The 25,266-nt window shown below is 45.9% G+C and overlaps 4 protein-coding genes across 4 annotated transcripts in view; 3 read left to right on the top strand and 1 right to left on the bottom strand.

Moving 5' to 3' along the window:
- LOC128409053 (zinc finger protein RFP-like) overlaps positions 1–25,266 on the top strand; it is a 203,179-nt gene that overhangs the window by 134,057 nt on the left and 43,856 nt on the right. The gene's annotated exons all lie outside the window — the stretch shown is intronic.
- On the top strand, positions 897–7,257 carry LOC128408763 (16 kDa beta-galactoside-binding lectin-like). The gene is made up of 4 exons (XM_053378783.1): positions 897–905; positions 4,954–5,033; positions 5,157–5,316; positions 7,041–7,257. The coding sequence occupies exons 1-4, from the start codon at positions 897–899 to the stop codon at positions 7,215–7,217; spliced, it is 426 nt and encodes a 141-aa protein (XP_053234758.1). The 3' UTR covers positions 7,218–7,257.
- On the top strand, positions 11,353–20,431 carry LOC128408762 (16 kDa beta-galactoside-binding lectin-like). Its single transcript, XM_053378782.1, has 5 exons — positions 11,353–11,370; positions 12,628–12,741; positions 16,330–16,409; positions 17,725–17,896; positions 20,219–20,431. The coding sequence occupies exons 1-5, from the start codon at positions 11,353–11,355 to the stop codon at positions 20,363–20,365; spliced, it is 531 nt and encodes a 176-aa protein (XP_053234757.1). The 3' UTR covers positions 20,366–20,431.
- Positions 21,774–23,745, bottom strand: LOC128409098 (terminal nucleotidyltransferase 5C-like). The gene is given in 2 exon segments (XM_053379312.1): positions 21,774–23,554; positions 23,556–23,745. Coding segments are annotated over 2 exon segments (1,161 nt in total). The 5' UTR covers positions 23,681–23,745; the 3' UTR covers positions 21,774–22,518.

The raw sequence follows: 25,266 nt of genomic DNA, 5'->3' as shown, positions 1-25,266 counted from the left end.
TGAAGTGTTTTGTGGGGACAAATCACAAAAGTCTCAAAAGTGATTGTGTGGCAGTGGCGTAGCGTGGGTGGTGCAGGGGGGGCTGGCCACACCGGGCGCAACATCTGGGGGGCGCGTGCTCGCTGCCTCCGGAGTCGCCGAAGAGCCTCGGGCACAGGCTGTAGCAGAGCCCCATGTCTCGCGGAACCGACGAGCTGGCAGCGGCTCTCAGCGCTCGCCGCGGTCCCCGCACGTCAGGGCCGCGGAGGGCGCGCCAGGCAGCCCCTCCTCACAGCCCTGCCGCCGCCGCCACTGCTGCAGCTGCTGGGCCATGTTGCATTTTCCTCGCCTCTCTGCCCTCCTCCTCCGGGCAAGCGGCGTCGTTTGGGCAGCAGCGCCAGCGGCAACTCGCCTCAGATCACCTGACACAGACCCGCCGCCGCCGTGGCTACCTTACCGTAAATACCCCAGCCCAGGCAGCAGCAAGAAGAAGCTGGCAGCGGTGGCAGGTTAGGGGTTAGGGGGCGCAAATTACTTGCCTTGCCCCGGGTTAGGGGGCGCAAATTACTTGCCTTGCCCCAGGTGCTGACAACCCACGCTACGCCGCTGTTGTGCGGATTTTGGTAGTGGGCTGCATGTGCAGGATATCTGCTGGAGGGGCAACCCCCCCAACCTATACATAAATTCCTGCAACAACACTTAACAATTGGTCTGGAAGGAACTCACCTGGTGAGATGGCTCCAATCTGCTCCATTGACCAGCCTCGCCTACTCTTGACTGCATGGTGTTTACAGGCCTGCACCTCTGATTGGATGGAAGGAGGAAGGACAGACTCCTGATTACAGCTTTAAGGGTCAGGCTTTGAAGCCCTTTCGTGGATTCCTCCTGTGTCTTTTTGAAGGAGCTCTGAGGAAATTATGGAGTATGTAAGTTACTCCCGAGTGTGGCCAATCTGCGTAGCAAGAGGAATAGTTCTAGCTGACTACCGTACTGTGTTGTGTTTGTCGGGGGCGTGTGGTTATGTAATGCCAATTAGGGGGAGCAGATTAAATTGCAATTTTGTCAAGTCGTTATAGAAAGTGTAGTAGAAAGAACAGTCTGATGACTCAGTCTCCCTTGTGCAACTTCACTGCGGTGGCTCCTGCTTGTATATTTTTCTAATAATATGCATGTTTGTGTAAATATGCCTATATTGTGGGGGTTTTTTGTTTACAGTGGTACCTCGGGTTAAGTACTTAATTTGTTCCGGAGGTCCGTTCTTAACCTGAAACTGTTCTTAACCTGAAGCACCACTTTAGCTAATGGGGCCTCCTGCTGCTGCTGCGCCGCCGGAGCACAATTTCTGTTCTCATCCTGAAGCAAAGTTCTTAACCTGAAGCACTATTTCTGGGTTAGTGGAGTCTGTAACCTGAAGCGTATGTAACCTGAAGCGTATGTAACCCGGGGTACCACTGTACTTATGTTGTAAGTTGCTTGGAGATCTTCTTTCGTAACAAGTGACTAACCATGGCCCTGTTTTTTTAAAGAGAAGTGGGACAGGAGGGGTTTAAATATGTTCTGTTCCTGTTTTTTTTTTTTTAAAAATCATTTATATTAGATTTTACAAACAAAAAAAGTTTATAACAATATCAAATCCATATCCATTTAAAGAGATTTCTCTGAATCTCACGACTTCCCCTCCAAACCCTTCCTTGGGTCCTAGTGTGAACATTTTCAACTATATATTACTTCGTGATCTATTTTTTTGTATTTATCCATATTATCCATAATACCTGTTACATTACAAGTGATATTAAATTCAATTAATAATAATATATTAAAGTCCTGCTAATGTTTTCATCTGTTTACAGTGGTCTCCTCAGTAAATTATAAATTTCCCCCAATTTTTTTTTAAAAAAAGTTTTTGTCCTCTTGGTTCCTGAGTTTCCCAGTCAGCTTTGCCATTTTGGCATAGTCCATCAGCTTAGTCTGCCATTCCTCTTTGGTAGGGACTCTTTCTTCTTTTCATCTCTGAGCTAGTAGCACCTGTCCCTGTTTTTGAAAATGCAATTTTTTAAAAGAAGAAATTAAGCCATCTGTGTCATACCAAATGATAAGCTGTCAGGGTTTGCAAGTGCACCAGCCAGCTGACTTGCGGCATCAATTAGCTGATTGACAGTGCAAATTTGCTTTTGGCTGAGTTCTGCTTTAACCTGCCCTACAACAGAGAGAGAGAGAGAGAGAGAGAGAGAGAGAGAGAGAGAGAGAGAGAGAGAGAGAGTAATATACCTTGGGTTACATACGCTTCAGGTTACAGACACTTCACTCTGCTAACCCAGAAATAATACCTCGGGTTAAGAACTTTGCTTCAGGATGAGAACAGAAATCGGACGGCAGCAGCAGGAGGCCCCATTAGCTAAAGTGGTGCTTCAGGTTAAGAACAGTTTTAGGTTAAGAACGGATCTCTGGAACGAATTAAGTTCTTAACCCGAGGTACCACTGTATATAAAACAGTAGATAGGTCTGGGGAAAGTAGTGGCAGATAACCATGGCAGGAACTCTCCTCTGTTTGGGAGATATGTTGAACTGGCCCTGCTCATTATCAATGCCATGATGTTTGACCGCCTAGATGTTGCCGAACTACAACTCCCATCAATCCCAGGCAGCATAGCCAGTGGGCAGGGATCATGGGAGTTGTCCATCAAAACGCATTATTACGGTAAGGTAAGGTAAAGGTAAAGGGACCCCCCCATTAGGTCCAGTCGTGACCGACTCTGGGGTCGCGGCGCTCATCTTGCTTTACTGGCTGAGGGACCCGGCGTACAGCTTCCAGGTCATGTGGCCAGCATGACTAAGCCGCTTCTGGCGAACCAGAGCAGCACACGGAAACGCCGTTTACCTTCACGCCGGAACGGTACCTATTTATCTACTTGCACTTTGACCTGCTTTCGAACTGCTAGGTGCGCAGGAGCAGGGACCAAGCAACGGGAGCTCACCCCCTCGCGGGGATTAGAACCGCCGACCTTCTGATCGGCAAGTCCTAGGCTCTGTGGTTTAACACACAGCTCCCCCCACGTTACGGCACTTGTATTCAAAAAATGGGCATTCAACTGTCCTAAAACATTTTTTCTTTTTTCGTAATTCCCCCCCCCCAATTTTCATTTAATAATATTCCAATTTGTATCAAATCAAATCTTGCCACATCATAATATAAACAAAGCCAATTATACATTCCAAATTAAAAGAATTTCGGGACTTCCCATGTTCTGGATGTCTGGAGAAAGTCTCTTTCAGTTGTTCCTGCGTTTATCTCTCTTGTTTTTTCCCAATTTCATAACTCCACTCTTAACCCATTGTTTAGTCTTCACAGTCCTGGTGTATGACTCTATTGTGTCCAACAAATCCATCTTTCTCTTAGCATGCAGGAGGCAGTTTATCTTGTGTTTATATGCTTTAATTGATTTTTAGTCATCTCAGTCTTTCATTTCACCATTTTATCTTCCAGGCTCTGGGCTCTGTTCCAACTCTCTCAACACACGCCAACTCTCCTTGTCTTGATAGGATTTATGGCGCAGCAGTCTTTCAATCTTTTAATGAGTTAATTTACCTTTACCTTTTTATTCCAATTACAGTGGTACCTCGGGTTACAGACGCTTCAGGTTACAGACTCCTCTAACCCAGAAATAGTACCTCAGGTTAAGAACTTTACCTCAGGATGAGAACAGAAATCGTTCCGCAGCAGTGGGAGGCCCCATTAGCTAAAGTTGTACCTCAGGTTAAGAACAGTTTCAAGTTAAGAAGGGACCTCCAGAACAAATTAAGTTCTTAACACGAGGTACCACTGTATAAGTCTCCCATAGTGTCCAACTTAATGTTCCAAGTTAGCGTTCCAAATGTGGATCTCCGTAGAAAAGCTTTTCAACCCAGAATATTTTCAGACCACAACACGATAGTATTTACATGGAGAAAGGACAGATAGACATCATTTCGATGGAGACTTAATGAATACCTACTTTAAAAATAAGTAGCGGAAAAGGGCTAGCTAAAATTAAAAGATGACTTTGAATTGAACTTAAATCAAGAAACAGATATTAAGATAGTGTGGGATGCTGGAAAAGCAGTGATGAGAGTATTTCCCTTCCAGTGGAATTCACTTTTTAAGAAGCAGAAGGAGTTGAAAAAGCAAGAGACAATGTTGGAAATAGCTCAGAAAGAGAGGGAACTTACAAATTTTTTAAAAGGTGAAATGTTGCGAAAATTATCTATGTCGGAGCAGAAGCTGAAATATTTAAAGCAGGGGTCAGCAAACATTTTCAACAAGGGGCCGGTCCACTGTCCCTCAGACCTTGTGGGGGGCTGGACTATATTTTTTGGGGGGAAATGAACAAATTCCACTGCCCCCCAAATAACCCAGAGATGCATTTTAAATAAAAGCACACATTCTACTCATGTAAAAACACACTGATTTCCGGACTGTCCGCGGGCCGGATTGAGAAGGCGATTGGGCTGGATCTGGCCCCCGGGCCTTAGTTTAGCTACCCATGATTTAAAGCAATGAGCTTTTGAATTTGCATGGAAACTTAAAAACAAGAGGGAAAACAATTTTACTGGCTGAGGGAGCCGGCGTACAGCTTCCGGGTCATGTGGCCAGCATGACTAAGCCGCTTCTGGCAAACCAGAGCAGCGCACGGAAACGCCGTTTACCTTCCCGCCGGAACGGTACCTATTTATCTACTTGCACTTTGACGTGCTTTCGAACTGCTAGGTGGGCAGGAGCAGGGACCGAGCAACGGGAGCTCACCCCATCGCGGGGATTTGAACCGCCCACCTTCTGATCGGCAAGTCCTAGGCTCTGTGGTTTAACCCACAGCGCCACCCGCGTCCCTTTATAATTAAAGTAGCAACTAAAAATGGGACATCGTATGTCAAAAAAGTAATAAGGGGGCCAATGTTTCCCCACACCTTGTCTAACCCTGCCCTTTGGTCTTATTTTAGCAGCTCGCTGTCACCGACAAGACAATCAAGATTGGCGATGGGATCCTGGTGATGGGGAGAGTGACCCCAGATGCCAAGAGGTTTGTACTGATAAAGCAGAAGAAAGATAAAAATGGGTTGAAGGGGATGGAGCCGTGTGGGGTTCTGCTGCTTCCTATCAAATGTGAGTTTCGTCTCCAGTATCTCCTTTGTCTCCATGACAGGTTTGCCATCAACCTGGGCCGGGATCGCCACAACCTCCTCCTCCACTTCAACCCTCGCTTTGAGACACGCGACATTGTGTGTAACTCCAAGGCGTGTGGAGTGTGGGGTCAGGAGCTGCGAGAGTCGCTGTTCCCTTTCCAGCAGGGAGAAGAAGCCAAGGTGAATATAGGGATATGCCATTAGCTCAGGGGTGGAGCATCGACCTCGCAAGTAAGAGGTCACAGGTTCAATCCCTGGAATTTCCAGGTAGGGCGGGAAAAGTCTCTTGCTGGAAACTCAGGAAAGCCACTGCCAGTCATTCCAGACCAGTGGTTCCCAAATAGATAAGTACTGTGAACCCTCTGTTTTTCCAAAAGCCAAGCCAAAGACTCTCACACTTTTGAGAATGTTGATATTTCTGTGGTAGTTTTTTGCTATGCAAATGGTGCCACCATTAGGGCCAGGTGATATATCAATAATATCGTCCGAAACCGGTTTGAAGTCCATCTCGTGATATCGGTTTCATAGTTTTTTACCTGGCAATATATCGCGAATCATGATGTGTGCTAGGACTGGGCAATAGATATACTGTCGAAAACCAGTTTCAAGTCCATATCGTGATAATGGTTTTGTAGTTTTTGAGCTGACTGTACATAGTGAATCGTGCAATGTGTGTATGTGCGCTATGCAAAAATCACATTGTGGGGTAAACAGTGAAGCCAGCCAGTGCCTCCAGATAGCTCCATCCTTATTTCAGACATCTTGATATATCGCAATGTTTAGCTGGTGATATATTGTGACGTTGCAAAACCAGAAATCCCCCAGCCCTAGGCACCAACATGTCCTAGCTCAAAACCAGGATGCGCATCTTCCGGGCCACACTCCTGCACAAGTCACATGACCAACATGAGAGCACAGCGCTCAAAAATGGGGTGTTAATAGGTATTTGCCATGGACCTTCTGGGTGGGTTACGTGGATCCCAATTGGGAACCAGTGCTTTAGACAATACAGTCATACCTCGGGTTGAAGTTGCTTCAGGTTGAGCGTTTTCGGGTTGCGCTCCGTGGTGACCCGGAAGTAACGGAACGTGTTACTTCCGGGTTTCGCTGCTTGCGCATGCGCAGACGCTCAAAATGACGTCACTCGCATGCGCAGAAGTGGCGAATCGCGACCTGCGCACAAGCAGACGCGGGTTGCGTTCGCTTCAGGATGCAAACGGGGCTCCAGAGCGGCTCTCATTCGTATCCAGAGGTACCACAGTACTGAGCTTGATGATCGATCAATGGTCTTAACTCGCTTTAAGGCCGTTTCCTGTGTTCCTTGTAAGGTGAGTTGGATAATGTGGTGCTGCCACACTGAATGCCCTATTCCTGGTAACCAGAGCCGTCTTTCCCATAGGGCTTAGTGGTTCGTTGCGCCAGGGCGCCGGCCTCAGGGGTGCCCAGCGAGTGGAGGAGCTGCGCGGCTTTGCCAGCGGCCTCCCCTTTCCCTGCACGTCCACCAGCTGTACCATATAGTCCCCCTCCCCCCCGCTGGCAGTGCGCAGCTTCACACCCCCCATCCATGGTAATTTGAGGGCACTGGGCGGATATTTGCACCCCGGTGCCGCATCTGCTAAACACAGCCCTTCTGGTAATCCCAGAGTGGGCATCATGCAGCACTGTCCAAAGTGCCTCTGCTGCAATTTGGGGCCATTTGCGCCACCAGTTTCCCTCTGCCCTCAGTCAGCTCCTACCTGCTTGCCTTCTGGCTGGAGAAGAAAAAATGGACCGCATTGCACCAAAGGTCTATCTAGAACTACAACTCCCATCAACCCCAGCAAACAGCCTGGCTGACACTTGTTGCACTCCAACAACTTCTGGTGAACACCAGGTTGGCTAAGTCATTGGTTTCTCCTTGCTAGATCTCCATCTCCTTTGACGCCAGGGCAGTGACGGTGACGATGCCAGGAAACAAGGAGATCAAGTTCCCCAACCGGCTCGGGATGGATTCTGCACAGTTCTTCTCGGTGGCTGGAGACTTCAAGATCAAATCCGTCAAGTTTCTGAACTATTATGCTCCCTTTGCAGCTCTGAACTAGCTGGGGGAAAGAATGTGCAAATAAAGTCCCGTCTTCCAGAGTTTCTGTTGTTTGAATGCGAAATCGGGAACCATGTCCTCCAAATTACTTCACCAATTACCGTATTTTTCGCTCTATAAGACGCACCAGACCACAAGACGCACCTAGTTTTTGGAGGAAGAAAACAAGAGAAAAAAAATTCTGAATCTCAGAAGCCAGAACAGCAAGAGGGATCGCTGCCCAGTGAAAGCAGCAATCCCTCTTGCTGTTCTGGCTTCTGGGATAGTTGCTGCATTCGCTCCATAAGACGCACACACAATTCCCCTTACTTTTTTGGGGGGGAAAGTGAGTCTTATAGAGCAAAAAATACGGTAATTAACCAAGGTGTTAACTCAGGGTGCCTCTGGGCTGTCAGTGGTTGCTGGAGGGGACTGAGCTGCATACCAGTGTGGTGTAGTGGTGAAGAGCAGTAGATTTGTAACCTGGGGAACCGGGTTTGCTTCCCCGCTCCTCCACATGCATCTGCTGGGTGACCTTGGGCTAGTCCCACTTCTCTCTGAAGTCTCTCAGCCCCACTCACCTCACAGAGTGTTTGTTGTGGGGGAGGAAGGGAAAGGAGAATGCTAGCCGCTTTGAGACTCTTTTGGGTAGTGATAAAGCGGGATATAAGATCCAAACTCTTCTTCTTCTTCTTCTTCTTCTTTTGGTTTGCACACTTAAAGAGGTTTAAAGTGCTGTGCTGCCCTAGTGCAACAAATCCACCTAAACAGAAATAAATAAAGCCACAAACTTGCATTTTGGAATGTGATGACAAAATACCTCCAGGGATTTGGGTGGATGAATGACAAAGGTCGTGTAAACACCCTGCAAGAACATCAGGACAAATGATCGTAAATGAATCAAAACAAATGGCCAGCTATAATCTAACCTCTCTGTAATCAGCGTGCAAGCAAATCAGGATATATACTCAATAAATGGTTTATCTGGAGGGACCCTTAGCAGCCTCTGCCTTTTAGTCCATTTTAGTGTATTGTCTATTATACAGTGGTACCTCAGGTTAAGTACTTAATTCGTTCCGGAGGTCCGTTCTTAACCTGAAACTGTTCTTAACCTGAAGCACCACTTTAGCTAATGGGGCCTCCCGCTGCTGCTGCTGCGCCGCCGGAGCACAATTTCTGTTCTCATCCTGAAGCAAAGTACTTAACCCGAGGTAATATTTCTGGGTTAGCGGCGCCTGTAACCTGAAGCGTATGTAACCTGAGGTACAACTGTATTTACAATATAAGAGCTCAAGCTGCCCTCCCCATTCTATCCTAACAGCAGCCCTGTGAGGTAGGTCAGGCTGAGAGATGGTGACTGGTCCAAGGCTCTGAGTTTCACGGCTGAGTGGAGATTCAAACCCGGTCTCCTAGGTCCTAGTTCAGCACTCTTATTACATCACACTGAAAGAGTCAACAACTTGCAGAGATGATGATGATGATTATTTCTACCCCGCCCACCTGGCTGGGTTTCCCCAGCCACTCTGAGCGGCTTTCAACAGAACATTAAAAACAGAATAAAACTTCAAACATTAAAAACTTCCCTAAACAGATGTAGCCATACGAGGGAGCAATCCTAACTATGGGAAGCCAACGCAATTTATGCCAGTTCAGGTGAAGCTGGTGTAAAGCACGCCTGACCCAAATCTCTTCAGGAGCAATGTTCCTGCCAGCTGAGCCACTGTAAGCCCAGCAGAGGGAAAACAAGCCTTTAAAACAGAATTTAGCTCACGCTGCCCTCTTTGCTGGTGTAAGTTGCACTGGGTTGCCAGGTCACATCTATTGAGCATCTCCAGGTAAAGGTAAATGACCCCTGGACAGTTAGGTCCAGTCAAAGGTGACTATGGGGTTGCGGCGCTCATCTCGCTTTCAGGCCGAGGGAGCCAGTGTTTGTCCACAGACAGCTTTCCGGTTCATGTGGCCAGCAGGACTAAACTGCCTCTGACACAACAGGACACCGTGACGGAAACCAGAGCGCATGAAAATGCCGTTTACCTTACCGCCAGAGTGGTACCTATTTATCTACCCGCACTGGTGTGCTTTTGAACTGATAGTTGGCAGGAGCTGGGACAGAGTAACGGGAGCTCACCCTGTCTCGAGGATTCGAACTGCCAACCTTCCGATCGGCAAGCCCAAGAGACTCAGTGGTTTAGACCACAGCGCCACCTGCGTCCCTTAAAGGTGGGAATATCCCCTGCCTGACACCCCTGGAGAGCTGCTGCAGTCACTGTAGACAATACTGACAATACCAAAGGTCTGACTTGGTAGACGGCAGCTTCTCTGGGCAGCCCATGTCCCCCTTCTTTTTCACCCAACAGGCAGACACCAGTGTGGTCTGTTGCTGTGTAGTGTGTCATATTGGCAACTTCGTTCCATCGTGGCTCCTGCAACGTGCCTCTAAAGGTAAAGGGTAAAGGGACCCCTGACATTAGGTCCAGTTGTGGACGACTCTGGGGTTGCGGCGCTCATCTCGCTTTACTGGCCGAGGGAGCCGGCGTACAGCTTCCGGGTCATGTGGCCAGCATGACTAAGCCGCTTCTGGCGAACCAGAGCAGCGCATGGAAACGCCGTTTACCTTCCTGCCAGAGTGGTACCTATTTATCTACTTGCACTTTGACGTGCTTTCAAACTGCTAGGTTGGCAGGAGCAGGGACCGAGCAACGGGAGCTCACCCCATCGTGGGGATTCGAACTGCCGACCTTCTGATCAGCAAGTCCTAGGCTCTGTTGTTTAACCCACAGCACCACCAACGTGCCTCTATAGGCCTCATTAATAACTTTTGGTACATGTACAATTCTGCAGTTCAAGGTGCAAGATGATAACAGGCCAATTCTTATAATGACAGCAGCTAAGATTATCCCCCCCGGGGGACGGAAGAAGGTGTTTTGGAAAGCAACAAGAGAAACACCTGCCCACCGTCTCTTTCGAATCAGGTTCAAGGCAAATAGAAGCTGTGGGAGCACAGAGGGGGCCCTTTAAGTTGGCAGGTCTCCATTTAAAACATCTTATTAGCATCAGCGCAGATGCACTTGGGAGTAATTTGGCTGTTAACGTCTCCCAACTGTGTCTGAGCTAATGATCCCTGGGAGTCACCCACAGGCTTTGACAGTGTGAATTCACCAAGGAGGAATCTACACAAGAGATTCTTAATCATCATCATCATCATTTTTTAGTGCCTTTAAAAAATGCTGTGTGGTAATAGGTGTTTGGCTGTTGTGGCTTTCCCCAAAAGAATTATGGGACTTTACTTTGATGATGGTGTTGTTGAGAGAGTCCCTGTAACAAAGGGATCATTTCTTTCTTTCTTTTTTGAATATTTTTTATTAGAATTTTCAACATAACAGTTTATCAAAAACATATCATCCTCCTTTTCCCCCTTAGTTTTTCCCTCCCCCCTCCCACCCCCAGACTTCCCTCAGGTCCTCTCTCTGGTTTTTCAACATATGTTATTTTCTGCATATTGTAAAATTGTAAAGATCCTTAATTTATCTCTCTATATGTTACCAATACAGTGGTACCTCGGGTTACATACGCTTCAGGTTACATACGCTTCAGGTTACAGACTCCGCTAACCCAGAAATAGTGCTTCAGGTTAAGAACTTTGCTTCAGGATGAGAACAGAAATTGTGCTCCGGCGGCACGGCGGCAGCAGGAGGCCCCATTAGCTAAAGTGGTGCTTCAGGTTAAGAACAGTTTCAGGTTAAGTACGGACCTCCGGAACGAATTAAGTACTTAACCCGAGGTACCACTGTAATAAATTTGTGTGTGTTTATTCAAAACCTGCCAAGGAGTCCAGTTCACTTTGTTTTTTATTTAAGTACTTTGTAAAAGGTTCCCATTCTTCTTTAAAGTCACCGTTGTCCTTTTCACGCAGTTTATGTGTCAATTTCGCCAATTCCACATAATCCATCAGTTTCTCTTGCCACAGTTATTTGGTTGGTTGGGATTTCTTCCTTCTTCCATCCTTGTGCTAGTAAGACTCTTGCCGCCGTTGTCGCGTACATAAATATGTTCTTCAATTTCCTTGTCAGGACAAAAGGATCATTTCTACACCCAAAGAAGAAGAAAAATCTCCAAAAAAAGATTTTGTTTGGATATATTACACAGTAATTTTGCCCATGTTTTCACTGGCATCTGTAAGGTCAATCACACTTTTATTTTCTAGGCATGCATGGGGAATTCAGAGAGAGGGGAAGATATATGGCTTAAAGTCTTACAGATTAAAACAAGGTTTATTTGTCTGAAGGTTTGATTTCAGCCTCCACATAAAGTTGTAAGAACATAATAATTGCTCTGCTGCTAAAGTAGCTCACTTTCCTTCAGGCTTTACATTTGGTCCCTACAGGTGTAAGTTACATCTGCAAGGTATTTGCCAAATTCCAACAAGCACTACAACAATGTACTATACATTTAAAGCAGTATCATAGCTCTTTAAACTTCCATGGCTTCCCCCAAAGGATCCTGAGAACTGTAGTTCGTTAAGGATAATGAGAGATGCATGGAGACCCCATTCCCCTTGGAGCAACGATTCGCAGATATCCTGAGGGACTGACTGTTAAATCACACAGAGAATTGAGGCTCTGAGAGATCATTCCAGTAGCAGCTGCCCAGAGCAATCCTATATACTTATTTACCTGGGTGTAATTTACCTGGATTCAATGGGACTTAACATCTGAGTAGATGTCTGGGGTTGTTCTGTGACAGACTCAAAAACAGTGACAGACTCAAAAACATTGCTCTGACATTTTGTGGGTGGTGATGCCCTGATCTTCCATCAGCGTGGACAACAGCCAGAGATGATGGGAATTGTAGTTCAACACTTTCTCTATGTCAGGGGTCGGCAAACTTTTTCAGCAGGGGGCCAGTCCACTGTCCCTCAGACGTTGTGGGGGGCCGGACTATATTTTTGGGAGAGAAAAAAAGAACGGATTCCTATGCCCCACAAATAACCCGGAGGTGCATTTTAAATAAAAGCACACATTCTGCTCGTGTAAAAACATGCTGATTCCTGGACCATCCGGGGGCCAGATTTAGAAGGCGATTGGGCCGGATCCGGACCCCAGGCCTAGTTTGCCTACCCATGCTCTATGTCAGTGATGGCCAAACTTGGCCCTCCAGCTGTTTTGGGACTCCAATTCCCATCATAGTAGTCCCAAAACAACTGGAGGGCCAAGTTTGGCCATCACTGCTCTATGTTCATAATGCTGGGACCTGACTAAAATTATGAGTTCCTCACATGGAGTCAGGAATGCAAAGGGCATCGAATGGACCGAGAGAGACACAAGTCACGTCAATTAGCAATTTGGTTAATGATTGGAGAGACTCCAATTTCCATTGGCCAGTCTCTTCCTCACTGATTGATTGATCCTTACAGGCTTGTTCCTGATTGGCAGGAAGAAGGCCACACCTCCTCTTGGCCACTATTTAAAGCTCAGGCAGAAGAAGGAAGACTTGCTTGCTTTGGTGTTTGTCAAAAGCTGAGTCATCAAACCTTCACAATGGAGACTGTAAGTTGTCGGGAGGGAGTGGGCTATGAGAGTATGAGAGGAGTTTAGTTTGTTCTTTAAGGTTAGATAGGGTCAGTTGGTAAGCATTTTAGCTTACTGTTTAATCTTCTTAAGTACATTTGGAAGTCAGCCCGGTAGAATTGATGGAGGCTTATTTCTAAGTGGAGCTGAGAGATTGCAGCCTTAATGAGTCGGGGAACAGAGGTTGCCGGTTCTGAGTCAATAATAGGTTTCTGCAGCTCATAGTGGCATGCCCATATCTAAGGATTCTTGAATGTTGCTCTAGCAAAACCTCCTTAAAACCGTTTTCCCAAAAGCTCCGCTGCTGGACAGAATGCAAAAGGAACTAGCAATCCAATTGTGTCTGGGTCTGCGAGGTTGCAAATCCTATTGTGCTTCTGTGTACTTCTGGGTGTACGTGGAGTTAGAATTGCAGACAGTGGTAGTAGTTTCCTAGTTCGTTGTCGCATGGGTCAAGGTGGATGAACTGTTTATAGCTGCAGCAGTGCCTTCTGAATGAAGGCTAGTATTGCATAGTACTTAAGGCTCAAAGAACTACCCTGGCCCTACCGTTTAGGCCAAGTGACATTCCAGCCTCAGGCAGTTGACACTGGGCATTGTGAAAGGGTAGCAAATTCGCGGTATCTAACTTCCCGTATCTCCTTACTGCTAGAATAAGGAAAGGTTCCTGTAAATTGTTAGAGGTGGCCGGCTGTGCGTAATTTGCTTTGGGCAACAAAATATATCTTTCACGGTCATTCCTGTTTTTGCTCGGTAGAGCATGAGACTCTTAATCTCGGTCATCGGTGGGTGAAAAAATCTTGCATTGCAGGGGCTGGACTAGATGACATTCATGGTCCCTTCCAACTCTACAATTATGTTTATCCATGAGTTGATTATGAACAGAAGGAGTCAAGGCTACGGCAGTTACTCATGCCTTCAGAGTAGCTATTTGCTGATATAACGGCTGGTAATAAACTAATTTAATTATTCTGCTGTGCATGTGACCAGGCATGCCTTTAGAAATTATTCGGCGGTGCAGCTAGATATTAAATTGCTTAAAGCTCTCTGGGCTTCATTTTCTTATTGTTTTCCTGTTTAGATAATGCCTATTACTTAAATTCACTTCAAAACATAGCAAAGCAACTCTGCTGGGTTTGGGACCTTCCGGCATATTCCACAGAGTGTGGCCCTGAATCTCTGCCTGAAAGTTTTCCCTGATGATGCCACTGGGCTTATTAGGGGTTGTAAATGTTCTCTGTTGCTCTGCAAGCCATGATACTTCGTGGGAGACTTGTGGGTAAGAGGAGGCCAACCATTGTCTGGTTTGGCCTTGAGGAGGGCAGAGGCCTTGTGAGCAAAATGGAAAGGCAAACGCTTAGCTATAGCTCCTAATGATAACAGACATTCCTGAAAAAAGACGTCTTTGATTTTCTTAACCAAAAAAAGAACATTCCTGTTGGATTGGGTCAGAGAAACTCAAACAACTCGTCTTGCTCATTTACTCATTAACTAGATGCAGAGAGCCTGCAGCTGGCTTCTTGTGAAACGGAATCGAAATAGCCAAATTTTCTCACCTGTACAAACACATTTGTTAAAGCACTAATGGTTTTCTGTAATGTTGTAAACAAAAATCTGCCCTTTTCCCCCTTATGGGGTATCCAAGAGCCCATATAGAGTTCTTACGTAGGTTCCCTATTGGTCGGAGAAAGAGGCCAACCAGAGAATATTGAGAAGCAAAGCAGCTAGTAAGCTTGATCTTTATTGATCTGTTGCAACAGGGTGCTCCCCTCACAAGCAGGAGAGGAGGGACCCAGAACAATGGTGCGCAAGGCCATATAAAGACTTTTGAAATTCCCACCCTGTAGATCAAGACCACCCCCAGAAACATCATACATACATCACAGAAGGGGTGTAACCTAAGACCACCCTCCAGATACATCACAACTACATCACAAAAAAGGCGATCTAAAACAGAATTTGAATGTTGTTTTTCCCCTGTCGTTGTTTATCTCCCGTCTGGCCGGCTACTTGATTGGATTGCCTGGGGAGCCTGGCCATTCTTTCGTAATGATAAATACTTCGTTCCTGGGCCAGGTCACAGGCTCACACCCTATTCATATCTTAAATGTGCCCCCAAGACAGGATCCGTGAGGAAAGGGACAATGGGGAGGTTTCCCACTTTGACCTTGTAGAGAAGTAATTGGCTCAGTTTGGGAATCAAAATGGTTCCAGGTTGGTCTTCCTGTGCTGAGCTATGTATGTGCTTGGTTGGTACACTTATGAACATTACCATATATCTAAGACCTCAAAATTCCTATCACAGTGGCTCGCCCCACATCATAATTTTATTCTGAAGTAATGAACTCTTTGTGTGACTCCCTTGTCTGACGTGAACTACATCTGCAACCAACATAGTACCCTCCAGCTGTTGGGGGCTCCCGCTCCCATCCTCTCTGGCCATTGACCATTTTGCTGGGGTCTGATGGGAGCTGGAGTTCCAGCAAAAACTGGAGGCCGCAGGTGAGCTGTCCTGAAAATGCCTCTCTTCCAGCTAGATTCCTAGAATTGCTGGGAAACGGGGAAGGCTTGTAATTTCTTGCCCTGTGTTTGTGGGAGCATTCACAAGGAAACCAGCAATAACAGCTGTGTAACACTTTGTCTGTGATCATGTCCAGACCATAGATTTAAATCACTCATATACTTGGTTTCCCCTAAAGAATATTGGGAACTGTGGTTTAAGATTTTAACAACTCTCGGCACCCTCTACAGTTCCCAGGAATCTTTGGGAACATATGTTTTAAAGTGGTATGAGTGTTTTAAATGTATAATACAGATGTGACCTACTTCTCCGGTTGGATCTCTGGTTCCTTCTCCCTTCCCCTTCCATGCTTGTAGAATTAAGTTCCCAGGTTTCCTGGGAAGGGTGTGTGTGTGTGTTTCCTAACCTTTTAGGGAGTGTGGGCACCAGCCATAACATGGCTGTTGTGGTGGGGTTGGGATAATGCATAATAGTGCCTGTAGAATTGTGGCACAATACAAGATGGCGGTGGTGGTGCAGCATAGCGTAATGCAAAATGGCCGCCACATCTGAAAGACCAGAAACAGACGGGACCAGAACACAGCTGTCAACCTTTCCCTTTTTTAAAGGGAAATTCCCTTATTCCGAAAAGGATTCCTCGCAAGAAAAGGGAAAAGTTGACAGCTATGGACCAGAACATGATATGGACATGACCCCTCCATCAATGGAAATTTCCACTGCCCCCACTTGCTGACAGAAAGAAGCTTGTTACATGTCTCCTTCATTCGGAATAGGTGGATAATTCTGGAACCCAATGAACTGTGGGCATGTTTAAGGGTTGTGTGTTCAATAATAGAGAGGCCAAGCCAGTGGGGGGTGGGGAAAAGGAAACAATACTTCATTGATTAGGGTGCAGCTGGGCCATTTCTGGGAACTGCAAATATTTTCAGGGTGTTTCTTCCAAGAGAAACTGGAGTGGAAATGGTTCCCCTTTCCAGATAGGAAGGACCGTGGAGAAGATGTTACCTGTGTGCATTCTAATGCTCTTGTATCTGCCTTTCCCCCAGCAAATGGTTTTTTCCCACTTGTCAATCAAGCCCGGTGAATGCATCAAAGTGAAGGGGAAAGTGCCACCAGAGGCCAAGAGGTTTGTGTATTTGAAGGTGGGCTGGTCTATTTTTGTTGGTGCAAAAAACAAACAAACCACCACCACATATAGAAAGGAGAATTCCTGAATGCCAAGCTCTAAGTTTGGGGCAAGTACTCTTTGGTAAAGGAACTCTAGCAGAGATTTAAAGTCACAAAATATGCAGCAAAGCAGAGCGTGGAAATGCAGGCTGCATTTGAAATATGCCCCTCCAAAATGTCCCCTTAAAAAAATTATTTCCAAAGTGTCTCTCTTCCCCCTGCATAAGAAAAGACCACATGTTTGGTATGTTATAAATGGTTTACTTACAAACTCTCCAAAGGCCAGATTCTTGTGCTTCAGAAAAGTTGCACAGGCAGTAAAACCTAGCTTGGTTACAAAGTGGTGAAAGTGCCTAAATTATTGGTATAGGAACTCAATCATGGTTTATGAGAGCCATGCGGTTGCAGCAACCAATACGTTATTGGAATGATAAGGTAAAAGATACAGTACAACCATATATTTTTAATTGGTAATCTAACCAGCCACTGATGCTGATCACTACTAAAGGATGCTTAGCTTAACTTTCCTTAAGAATTATTGGATGCTATTTTTGTGTGCTTTTATGGGCTCCTCCAGATGAACTGTCCATTACATGTTCATCCTGCTTTTCAAAGCTTACGTGGAGCTTATACAATGCCTGCTCTTTACTGAGTGTTTGTTCTGACTGTGGAGGCAGAGCATAAATTTTTTGGGGAGGTTACATATCTTCTCATTAATCATTATCTGACTCCTCTTAGTACAAGCAAGTTAAACGGTTCCATGATCACCACCACCAGTCTGTTAAAGGACTTGAAAGATGCAGTCAAATACCTTCAGCACTGGCTTAGCATGGGTTGGCAGTGCCCGGGGCCACATGGAGGGGGTGAGAGGGAGGTAAATGGATGCAGTACGCATGCACATTCAACTGCTTAACGGCATCCGCATCACATGGGAGATGGCAGCTGCAGAGATGAGTTCTTCCTTTGTCTGGAGAGGTCACATGGAGAAGCTGTTTTCAACGGAGCCCAGTGACAGAAGCACACAACTGTATTGAAGCAGCACCGGCGGTTGAAATTTGTGCCCCGGGTAACTGCCCCCACGCTACACCACTGCCAAACAGGACTTTGCAAAGACAAAGGCTTTTGCCAAGTCACAAACCCAGGCTGGGTCAATCGGCAACAGTATCCTACTTCCAATATCACCATAACAATAGAACCGTTAGACTTTGTCTCTGCCAGCTCCTGCTAATCCACCTTGTGAGTGTTTGTCTCATGTGGTCCTCCCCTCTTTCCAGCTTTGCCCTCAACTTGTGCCACGATGATTCAGACACGATCCTCCACTTCAATCCTCGCTTTGATAGTCACGGAGACGTCAACACCATTGTGTGCAACTCAAAGACGAATGGGCAGTGGGACTCGGAGCTGCGGGAGTCACTGTTCCCCTTCCAGCAGGGAGAAGACACCAAGGTGAGCAGGAGTAGCCTCAGCACCGCCAGAACTTCAAGGAGAGGCAGTGGTCTTTCCTGGATTGGGGGGCTCCTTGGGCACTGGGGACTTCAAAAAAAGTTGGATCCTTGGTCCATCTCTCTCAGCACTGCCTTCGCTGCCTGGCATTGACTCTCCTGGTATTAAGTAGTGATTGGACATAGCAGATGACAGAGATTTCTCCAAGTAGTTCTTTATAAGTAAACTGGAACTGAACTGAACTGCAAACAGCTCAGCCGGCCTGCTTTTATAGGCAGCCGACTGTCAACATTGTAACAACAACCCAGGGTTTCCCGCCTAAATTAACTGACATGGACCTGAGTGAAAACTATATACACAATACCCCCTGGTGGCCAGGGTGAGAACTTCAATACATAACACCTGGGTTTCAGGGAGAGGCTACCTGAAGATGCTGAAAAATTGAACCCAGGTCTTCTGCATGTGATATGATTGCTCTATCCCCTGGGCTATAGCATCCTCAGAGGGGCTGTAGGAATGTAATGAATTAATTCTCTTCTGCTACTTCTGCCTTTCTGAGGGTGTTCTGAAGTGAAGTATGATCATTTGTGGTGAATCTCTCTCTCAATTTCAGCACATAATTTCTTACAATAATTTATTATTTATACCCCGCCCATCTGGCTGGGCTTCCCCAGCTACTCTGGGCGGCTTCCAACAAAAGATTAAAAATACATTAAAACATCAGTCATTAAAAACTTCCCTAAACAGGGCTTGCCTTCACATGTCTTCTAAAAGTTAGATAGTTGTTGTTCTTTGACATCTGGTGGGAGGGCGTTCCACAGGGTGGGTGCAACTACCGAGAAGACCCTCTGCCTGGTTCCCTGTAACTCTGGGAACCGCCAGAAGACCCTCGGAGCTGGACCTCGGTGTCCGGGCAGAATGATGGGGGTGGAGATGCTCCTTCAGGTATACTGGGCCGAGGCCATTTAGGGCTTTAAAGGTCAGCACCAACACTTTGAATTGTGCTCGGAAACATACTGGGAGCCAGTGTAGGTCTTTCAAGTGTTATGTGGTCTCGGCGGCCACTCCCAGTCACCAGTCTAGCTGCCGCATTCTGGATTAGTTGTAGTTTCCGGGTCACCTTCAAAGGTAGCCCCACATAGAGAGTGTTATGTACTGAAGTTCTCACCCTGGGCCAGCAGGGGGATACTGTAGATAGTTTTCACTCAGGTCCATGTCAGTTATTTTAGGCAGGAAACCCTGGGTTGTTGTTGCTACAATGTTGACAGCTGGCTGCCTATAAAAGCAAGCCGGCTGAGCTGTTTGCCGTTCAGTTTCTGTTCCAGCTTACAAAATAAAGAGCTGCTTTGGAGAAATCGCTGTGTCGTCTGCCATGTCTACCCACTATTCAACAGAGAGCATTGCAGTAGTCCAAGCGAGAGATAACCAGAGCATGCACCACTCTGGCGAGACAGTCTGTGGGCAGGTAGGGTCTCAGCCTACGTACCAGATGGAGCTGGTAAACAGCTGCCCTGGACACAGAATTGACCTGTGCCTCCATGGACAGCTGTGAGTCCAAAATGACTCCCAGGCTGCGCACCTGGTCCTTCAGGGGCACAGTTACCCCATTCAGGACCAGGGAATCTTCCACACCTGCCCGCCTCCTGTCCCCCCAAAACAGTACTTCTGTCTTGTTAGGATTAAACCTCAATCTGTTAGCCGCCATCCATCCTCCAACCGCCTCCAGGCACCCCCTGCAATGCAGGCATCTCAACACATGGTTTCCCATCCAATTTGAAACCATAGCAGACCCTGCTTAGCTTTTCAAACGTTCTAGCAATTTTATTGCTGCACCACTAGAGGGAGAGAAAGGATAGATGTGTTTTGTGTGAAAAGCATCAATTAGCTGGTTTATTTTCATTAAAATGTTAAAAAAGAGGGTTGCATCCGTGTCCTGTTTACAGTAGACCCATTGAAATGAATGAGCTCAATTTTTCCATGCCTATTGATTCAGGGAGCCTACCCTAAGTAGAACTGGCATTGGCTACAACTCTGAATTTCTCTCCCCAACCTTAACTTATACAGCCAAATGATGAAGGTCCTGTTTTTAGGTTGAACTGCCCTAACAGAACCCCCCAAACAAAATTGGTCAGGAGGTGTAATTGCAAGGGTGGTAGTTAGTTAGTTAGTTAGTTAGTTAGTTAGTTAGTTAGTTAGTTTGTTTGTTTGTTTTCCTCCCTCCATTAATCCACTCCTGTTTGGGCCATAAATCTCTTGGAAGCATCTAATTGCCTCTTTCCAAGGATCAACCCATGACCCTAACATCTTGACTCCTCTTCTTCCCAGATCTGTTTGTCCTTTGATTACGAGGCAGTGACTGTGAAGATCAACGGAGACCAGGAAGTCAAGTTCCCTAATCGGCTTGGGGCGAATTCTGCAAAAATATTCTCGGTGGAGGGAGACATTGCGATCAAAAGTGTCAAGTTTGAGTGAAGTTCAGCCATGTCTTATTTTGTATGTCTATAGAAGGAAAAACAGAAAATAAAATGTGTTGCTTGACCTTGTCTGCCTTGCCATTTTCTTGGGGATTCCTTGTTGTTGTTGTTGACAGACTTTATTTTTCACCTTAAGGAAACCAAAATAAGATACGCATCGGTAGCGCTCCGAAAAGCTGCTCATCTGGCAATTGACATTAGGTTTACAATTTAAAGAAATCCATATTTACCAGACGTGCGTGGAAAAGGTTTCTTCCAGTGTAAAGAAATGCTACTCTTAAGATTATAGTCCATTTCAACTTTGAGTTCAGCGGGGGGGCGGGAATCTAAATTTTGCCTTGTTGCTGTAGCCCCACTTAATATGATCCTCCTTTCTCTTTCTCTTCCTCCCCCTCCCCCAAGACACAGTCATGTGAAAGGAAGGAATCCTGCAGTTTGTAGTCTTTACATCAAGAGTAAGTATGTGCCTTACTCTACAGGCAGATCAATGTATAGGCAGAAGAGCACAGCCAAGAAACATTCAGGCAGTCTGAAATTACTCAGCAAAAAATGTGTAGAATGGCCCAAAGCAATTGAAATTGACAAGTCCTTGGCACTCAAATCACAAGCCCTATACTTCCCCGCTTATCCGTTTTGTTCAACTGCTACTTCACTCAAGGTGCTGCTGCTTTCGAACAGCCGGTGACATCTGCATTGCTACAGATAGTGCTGCTACTTCTGCAACACAGAGATAAACACTAAGAGTAAGAAAACCCTCTGCCCTCTTGTTTTGAACAATTAAATGAGAAGGGGGCCAAGTACTATTCCACATTAACTCGATGCCATCCAAACACAGTGCGTTTCCCAGGTAAATATTTCTATCACGATCCCACGCTTAACCTTAGCTTAGTTTCCTTTTGGGGAAAATGTACAGAAAGCTCGCCCATTAAGTAGGTGGCCGGCCTTTCGACTATAGGAACACTGTGGACAGACGAAGAGGTGGTTGTTTTTCTTTCACTGCCTTTCGAATTTGATAGACAAATTTCAAGACTTCTGCTGGGACCCACTATTTGCATTTCCCATACCTGTGACAGTTCATCAGAACATGGATTCCTTTAACTGGAGTGCAAATTAACATTGCCAACCATAATACTTATCTTTTGCACTACCAATGTGAAGGCCAGGGTTGGGGGGAGGGACATGTGTTCCCCCAATTTTTCCATTTTTTTCTGGGTCTATACCATGTTCCCTTTTAACAGGACTTCTTTGCAGGATCCTTTCTTAAAGGCAGGCTCTTTAAACACCACATGTGAGAACGCACCCAATTATATACTTTGAGGCTTGCAGGGGGGGGCGCACAACTGACCTTTGGCCAAAAATATCAATTTTAAATAAATGATTCTTTTAAAAATAATAATTAATGAAGTTTCAGCTGAACTCTGGGGGCAGGAGCATTCCACATTTCCCTGGCAGGTCAGTCCAAGCATCAGTGGAAAATAATATATTAAACTTAAGTTTCATAATTACCATATATTTTCTAGTACTTTGCTTTTTTTTTTAAAAAAGCTTGACTTGGGTTCTTAGAATTCCTGCATCATGTAATTTAGGATAGCCTTAATTTCTTTAAACTAAAAGGGACAGTTTTGCCAGACGTCCTTATACTCTCCAAACTGAAATTCATCCTTTGGTCCTGCTACAGCAGCAATGAGTCAACTGCTAATTTAAGACTTTCTGAGGGGAAAGAAAATGGCTTCAGTCCTGCATACAGTTCAGAAGCTGCTTCAGTCCTGTTGACTTTGAACAGCCTAATGACATACAGGACTGTAGCTATGATCTTCCATAGTCATATCAGCCTAATCCTCATTATTTGCAAAGATAACTTGATTCAAACTTCAGAAGACAACATGGCATGGAAGCAATCGAGCAGTTACTACTACTCTGGCTTTGTCCCAACAGCATCTTTCTATCTTCAGTTTTAAGAAGGTTTGGGGAACAGCATTAGGACAGTTCACCCTGGGAGAGGAGAGGAGAGGCAAGGAAACTAGGAAAGATGAGGGCCACTCCATGGGTTGACCAAGGCTACTCAAGGAATGAGGAAAGAGAACCAGGAGCCGTTTGATTGGTGTGAGACCTAGTTGGTGAGGGGGGCTTTGAAAAATAGGAAGCTCAAAATCAGTTACAAGGGAGCCAGGTGGGATGAGACTGGCCGTATGTATCTGCAACGTAGTAGCTGCTGAAGTTTGCATCACTGGTATATGGAGCTGGCTGGTAATAGCAGGTGACATTGGTGGCATTGGGGATGAGGTTTTGCTCTACCAGCACTCTGAGTGCCAGAAGCGAGATGAGGTTCAGTATCTGCCTTCGCTCATGTCCCATGAGGCACACCGTACTCTCGTTGACTACTTCGCGCAAGGTCATCAGGTAGTCATATTTGCTTCTGTCCTCTTCGGCAAAGTGGTTCAGGAGGTATGTCTCCAACTTGCGCTTCTGTTCTAGAATGTCTGGGAAGTCTATGAAGAACCTAGAACACATGTAACGCTCTAGGGTTTTTATCTCCTCTTTGTCCATGGGCTTGAAGTCCCTCACAAGCAAATTGCTGTACTTCAAGAGCCCTCCTCCTCGGATCTCCTCAGGGTTCTTGGTGGCTATCAGCCTGTTCTTCAGGTGATCCAAGACTGCCTCAAAGTCACCATACATGCTTTCTCCAATCACAGTTGGGTGGAAATGCTCGCACATTGGGTTCTCTGAGCAATCATAGAAGAAGAGCAGAGAGTCTAGTATTATTTGAAAAGAGTCCACGCTAAATTCAAACTGCCGCCTTATACGATCCACAAACTTGAGCTCTACATTCCTGCCATGCTTGTTGAAGAGAGAGATTAGACTCCATCGGTCAATATCGGTGCACACTTTCACCAGCTTCTCAATATAGGCTTCCTTAAGGGTCATGGGGCTAATTTTTACGGTGTTGACACCTTCAGGCAAGAATTTTAAGAGGGACTGCAAAACCACATCTCTGACCAACTGGAACTCGGTCTCACTTGGGAGACATACTTGGAAGATAAGGTCTAGATCCTTGCAACCCAGTCCATTGTCTTTGACCAAGACGTGACCTGCCACGGAACCATTCAGACGGACATCATGCACCTTAATGTTTGCTTCACTTAGCCTGCGGCGAACAGTTTGGACAATATCCTTCAGAGTTATTTTCAGTCGGAAAGTTGCCTCTTCCGTGAATTGGCACCACCTCGGACAGGACCTCATGAAGACGACTGACCTGATCCCAGCTGAGCACACTGCGGGACAAGGAATCAGCATTTGGTCTGTTGTCTGCCATTGTAGATTGATCTTTTAAGTAACAAAGCACCACAGGCTCCTCTCCAAAACGCGCAGCAACAGCAGCGGCGGCCAGAGTTGTTGTTATTGTTTAGGCGTTTAGTCGTGTCCGACTCTTCGTAACCCCATGGACCAGAGCATGCCAGGCACTCCTGTCTTCCACTGCCTCCCTCAGTTTGGTCAGACTCATGTTTGTAGCTTCGAGAACACTGTCCAACCATCTCCTCCTCTGTCGTCCCCTTCTCCTTGTGCCCTGAATCTTTCCCAACCTGTCTTTTCCAGGGAGTCTTCTCTTCCCATGAGGTGGCCAAAGTATTGGAGCCTCAGCTTCAGGATCTGTCCTTCCAGTGAGCACTCAGGGCTGATTTCCTTCAGAATGGATAGGTTTGATCTTCTTGCAGTCCATGGGACTCTCCAGAGTCTCCTCCAGCACCAGAATTCAAAAGCATCAATTCTTCGGCAATCGGCCTTCTTTATGGTCCAGCTCTCAATTCCATGCATCACTACTGGGAGAACCATAGCTTTAACTATATGGACCTTTTTGGCAAGGTGATGTCTCTGCTTTTTAAGATGTTGTCTAGGTTTGTCATTGCTTGTCATTGAATTCCTATTGACATACAAATACTACATTCTGGGAGGCAAACAGATACCAGCCAATGACAAATGCGAACTTGGATTAAAGTTAGATTGTTTCTGATTTGAATTCTAGGTTTTCTCCTTGGCTAAGGTGTGAATGCATGCACGATTTCATTATGTTCCATGAGATTTATCTAGAACCCATGTTTCATTGAACTTAATTTAGTGTTTTTACCCTGCTGTTCCCAGATCATCAAAAATGAAACAGTCCCAGTTCTTGGGTTTAGAATCTTAAAAAGACAACACAAAAGGAAAATGGATTGGGGGAAGGAAGTAAGCAAACTCAGACCAGTTTTTAGTTAAAATTTCTTTTAATGACCAGCTGGGATGGAAGCTGTTCAAGGAGAGCAGGAGCCAAAAGTTCTTGTTTTCTCTTCTCTTACCTCCTGACAGGTTATCATTTCAGGTGACTTCAGTAAATAAGCATTTAATAGAATGTATAGAAATGCAATAATTCTGCCAGTGAAGTTGTGAAGCAAAAGCACTAAGCTCTTTCAAAGTGTGGCACAACCCTCTGGCTGTGTACACACACCATATGCTTAAAGGACCCTCCCCCAAAATGCTGGGAACTCTAGTTTTAAGGATGCTGAGCTTTGTATCACTCTGAGGCGTAAACCACAGCTCCCATGATCTTACAGTGTGTGTGAAAAGTAGGAATGCCTCCCTGGCCTTATGTATTTGAGCTGCTTGGTGACAGCAATCTGGTCCCTTGGTGCCTTAAAAGAATTGAAATTGAAATACTTTATTGTCACTTGTACAACTTGTATACAGTGAGATTACACGAGCACCCAGTGTAATACAATGAATGCAGTACAGTCGTACCTTGGAAGTCGAATGGAATCCGTTCCGGAAGTCCATTCAACTTCCAAAACGTTCAGAAAGCAAAGCAAGGCTTCTGATTGGCTGAAGGAAACTCCTGCAGCCAATCGGAAGCCCCGCTGGACGTTCGGC

Source organism: Podarcis raffonei, chromosome 2, assembly GCF_027172205.1.
Source record: "Podarcis raffonei isolate rPodRaf1 chromosome 2, rPodRaf1.pri, whole genome shotgun sequence".
Taxonomy (NCBI): domain Eukaryota; kingdom Metazoa; phylum Chordata; class Lepidosauria; order Squamata; family Lacertidae; genus Podarcis; species Podarcis raffonei.
The sequence above is the reverse complement of the archived record's forward strand: the minus strand, read 5'-3'. Positions and strand labels throughout refer to the sequence as shown.

What these genes read in the sequence shown, in the direction of transcription:
- LOC128408763 (XM_053378783.1), top strand. An exon ending in GTGACCCCAGATGCCAAGAG is followed by an intron (nt 5,034 to 5,156) that starts GTTTGTACTGAT and finishes TCTCCATGACAG; the next exon opens with GTTTGCCATCAACCTGGGCC. An exon ending in AGCAGGGAGAAGAAGCCAAG is followed by an intron (nt 5,317 to 7,040) that starts GTGAATATAGGG and finishes TCTCCTTGCTAG; the next exon opens with ATCTCCATCTCCTTTGACGC.
- LOC128408762 (XM_053378782.1), top strand. An exon ending in GTGCCACCAGAGGCCAAGAG is followed by an intron (nt 16,410 to 17,724) that starts GTTTGTGTATTT and finishes CCCTCTTTCCAG; the next exon opens with CTTTGCCCTCAACTTGTGCC. An exon ending in AGCAGGGAGAAGACACCAAG is followed by an intron (nt 17,897 to 20,218) that starts GTGAGCAGGAGT and finishes TCTTCTTCCCAG; the next exon opens with ATCTGTTTGTCCTTTGATTA.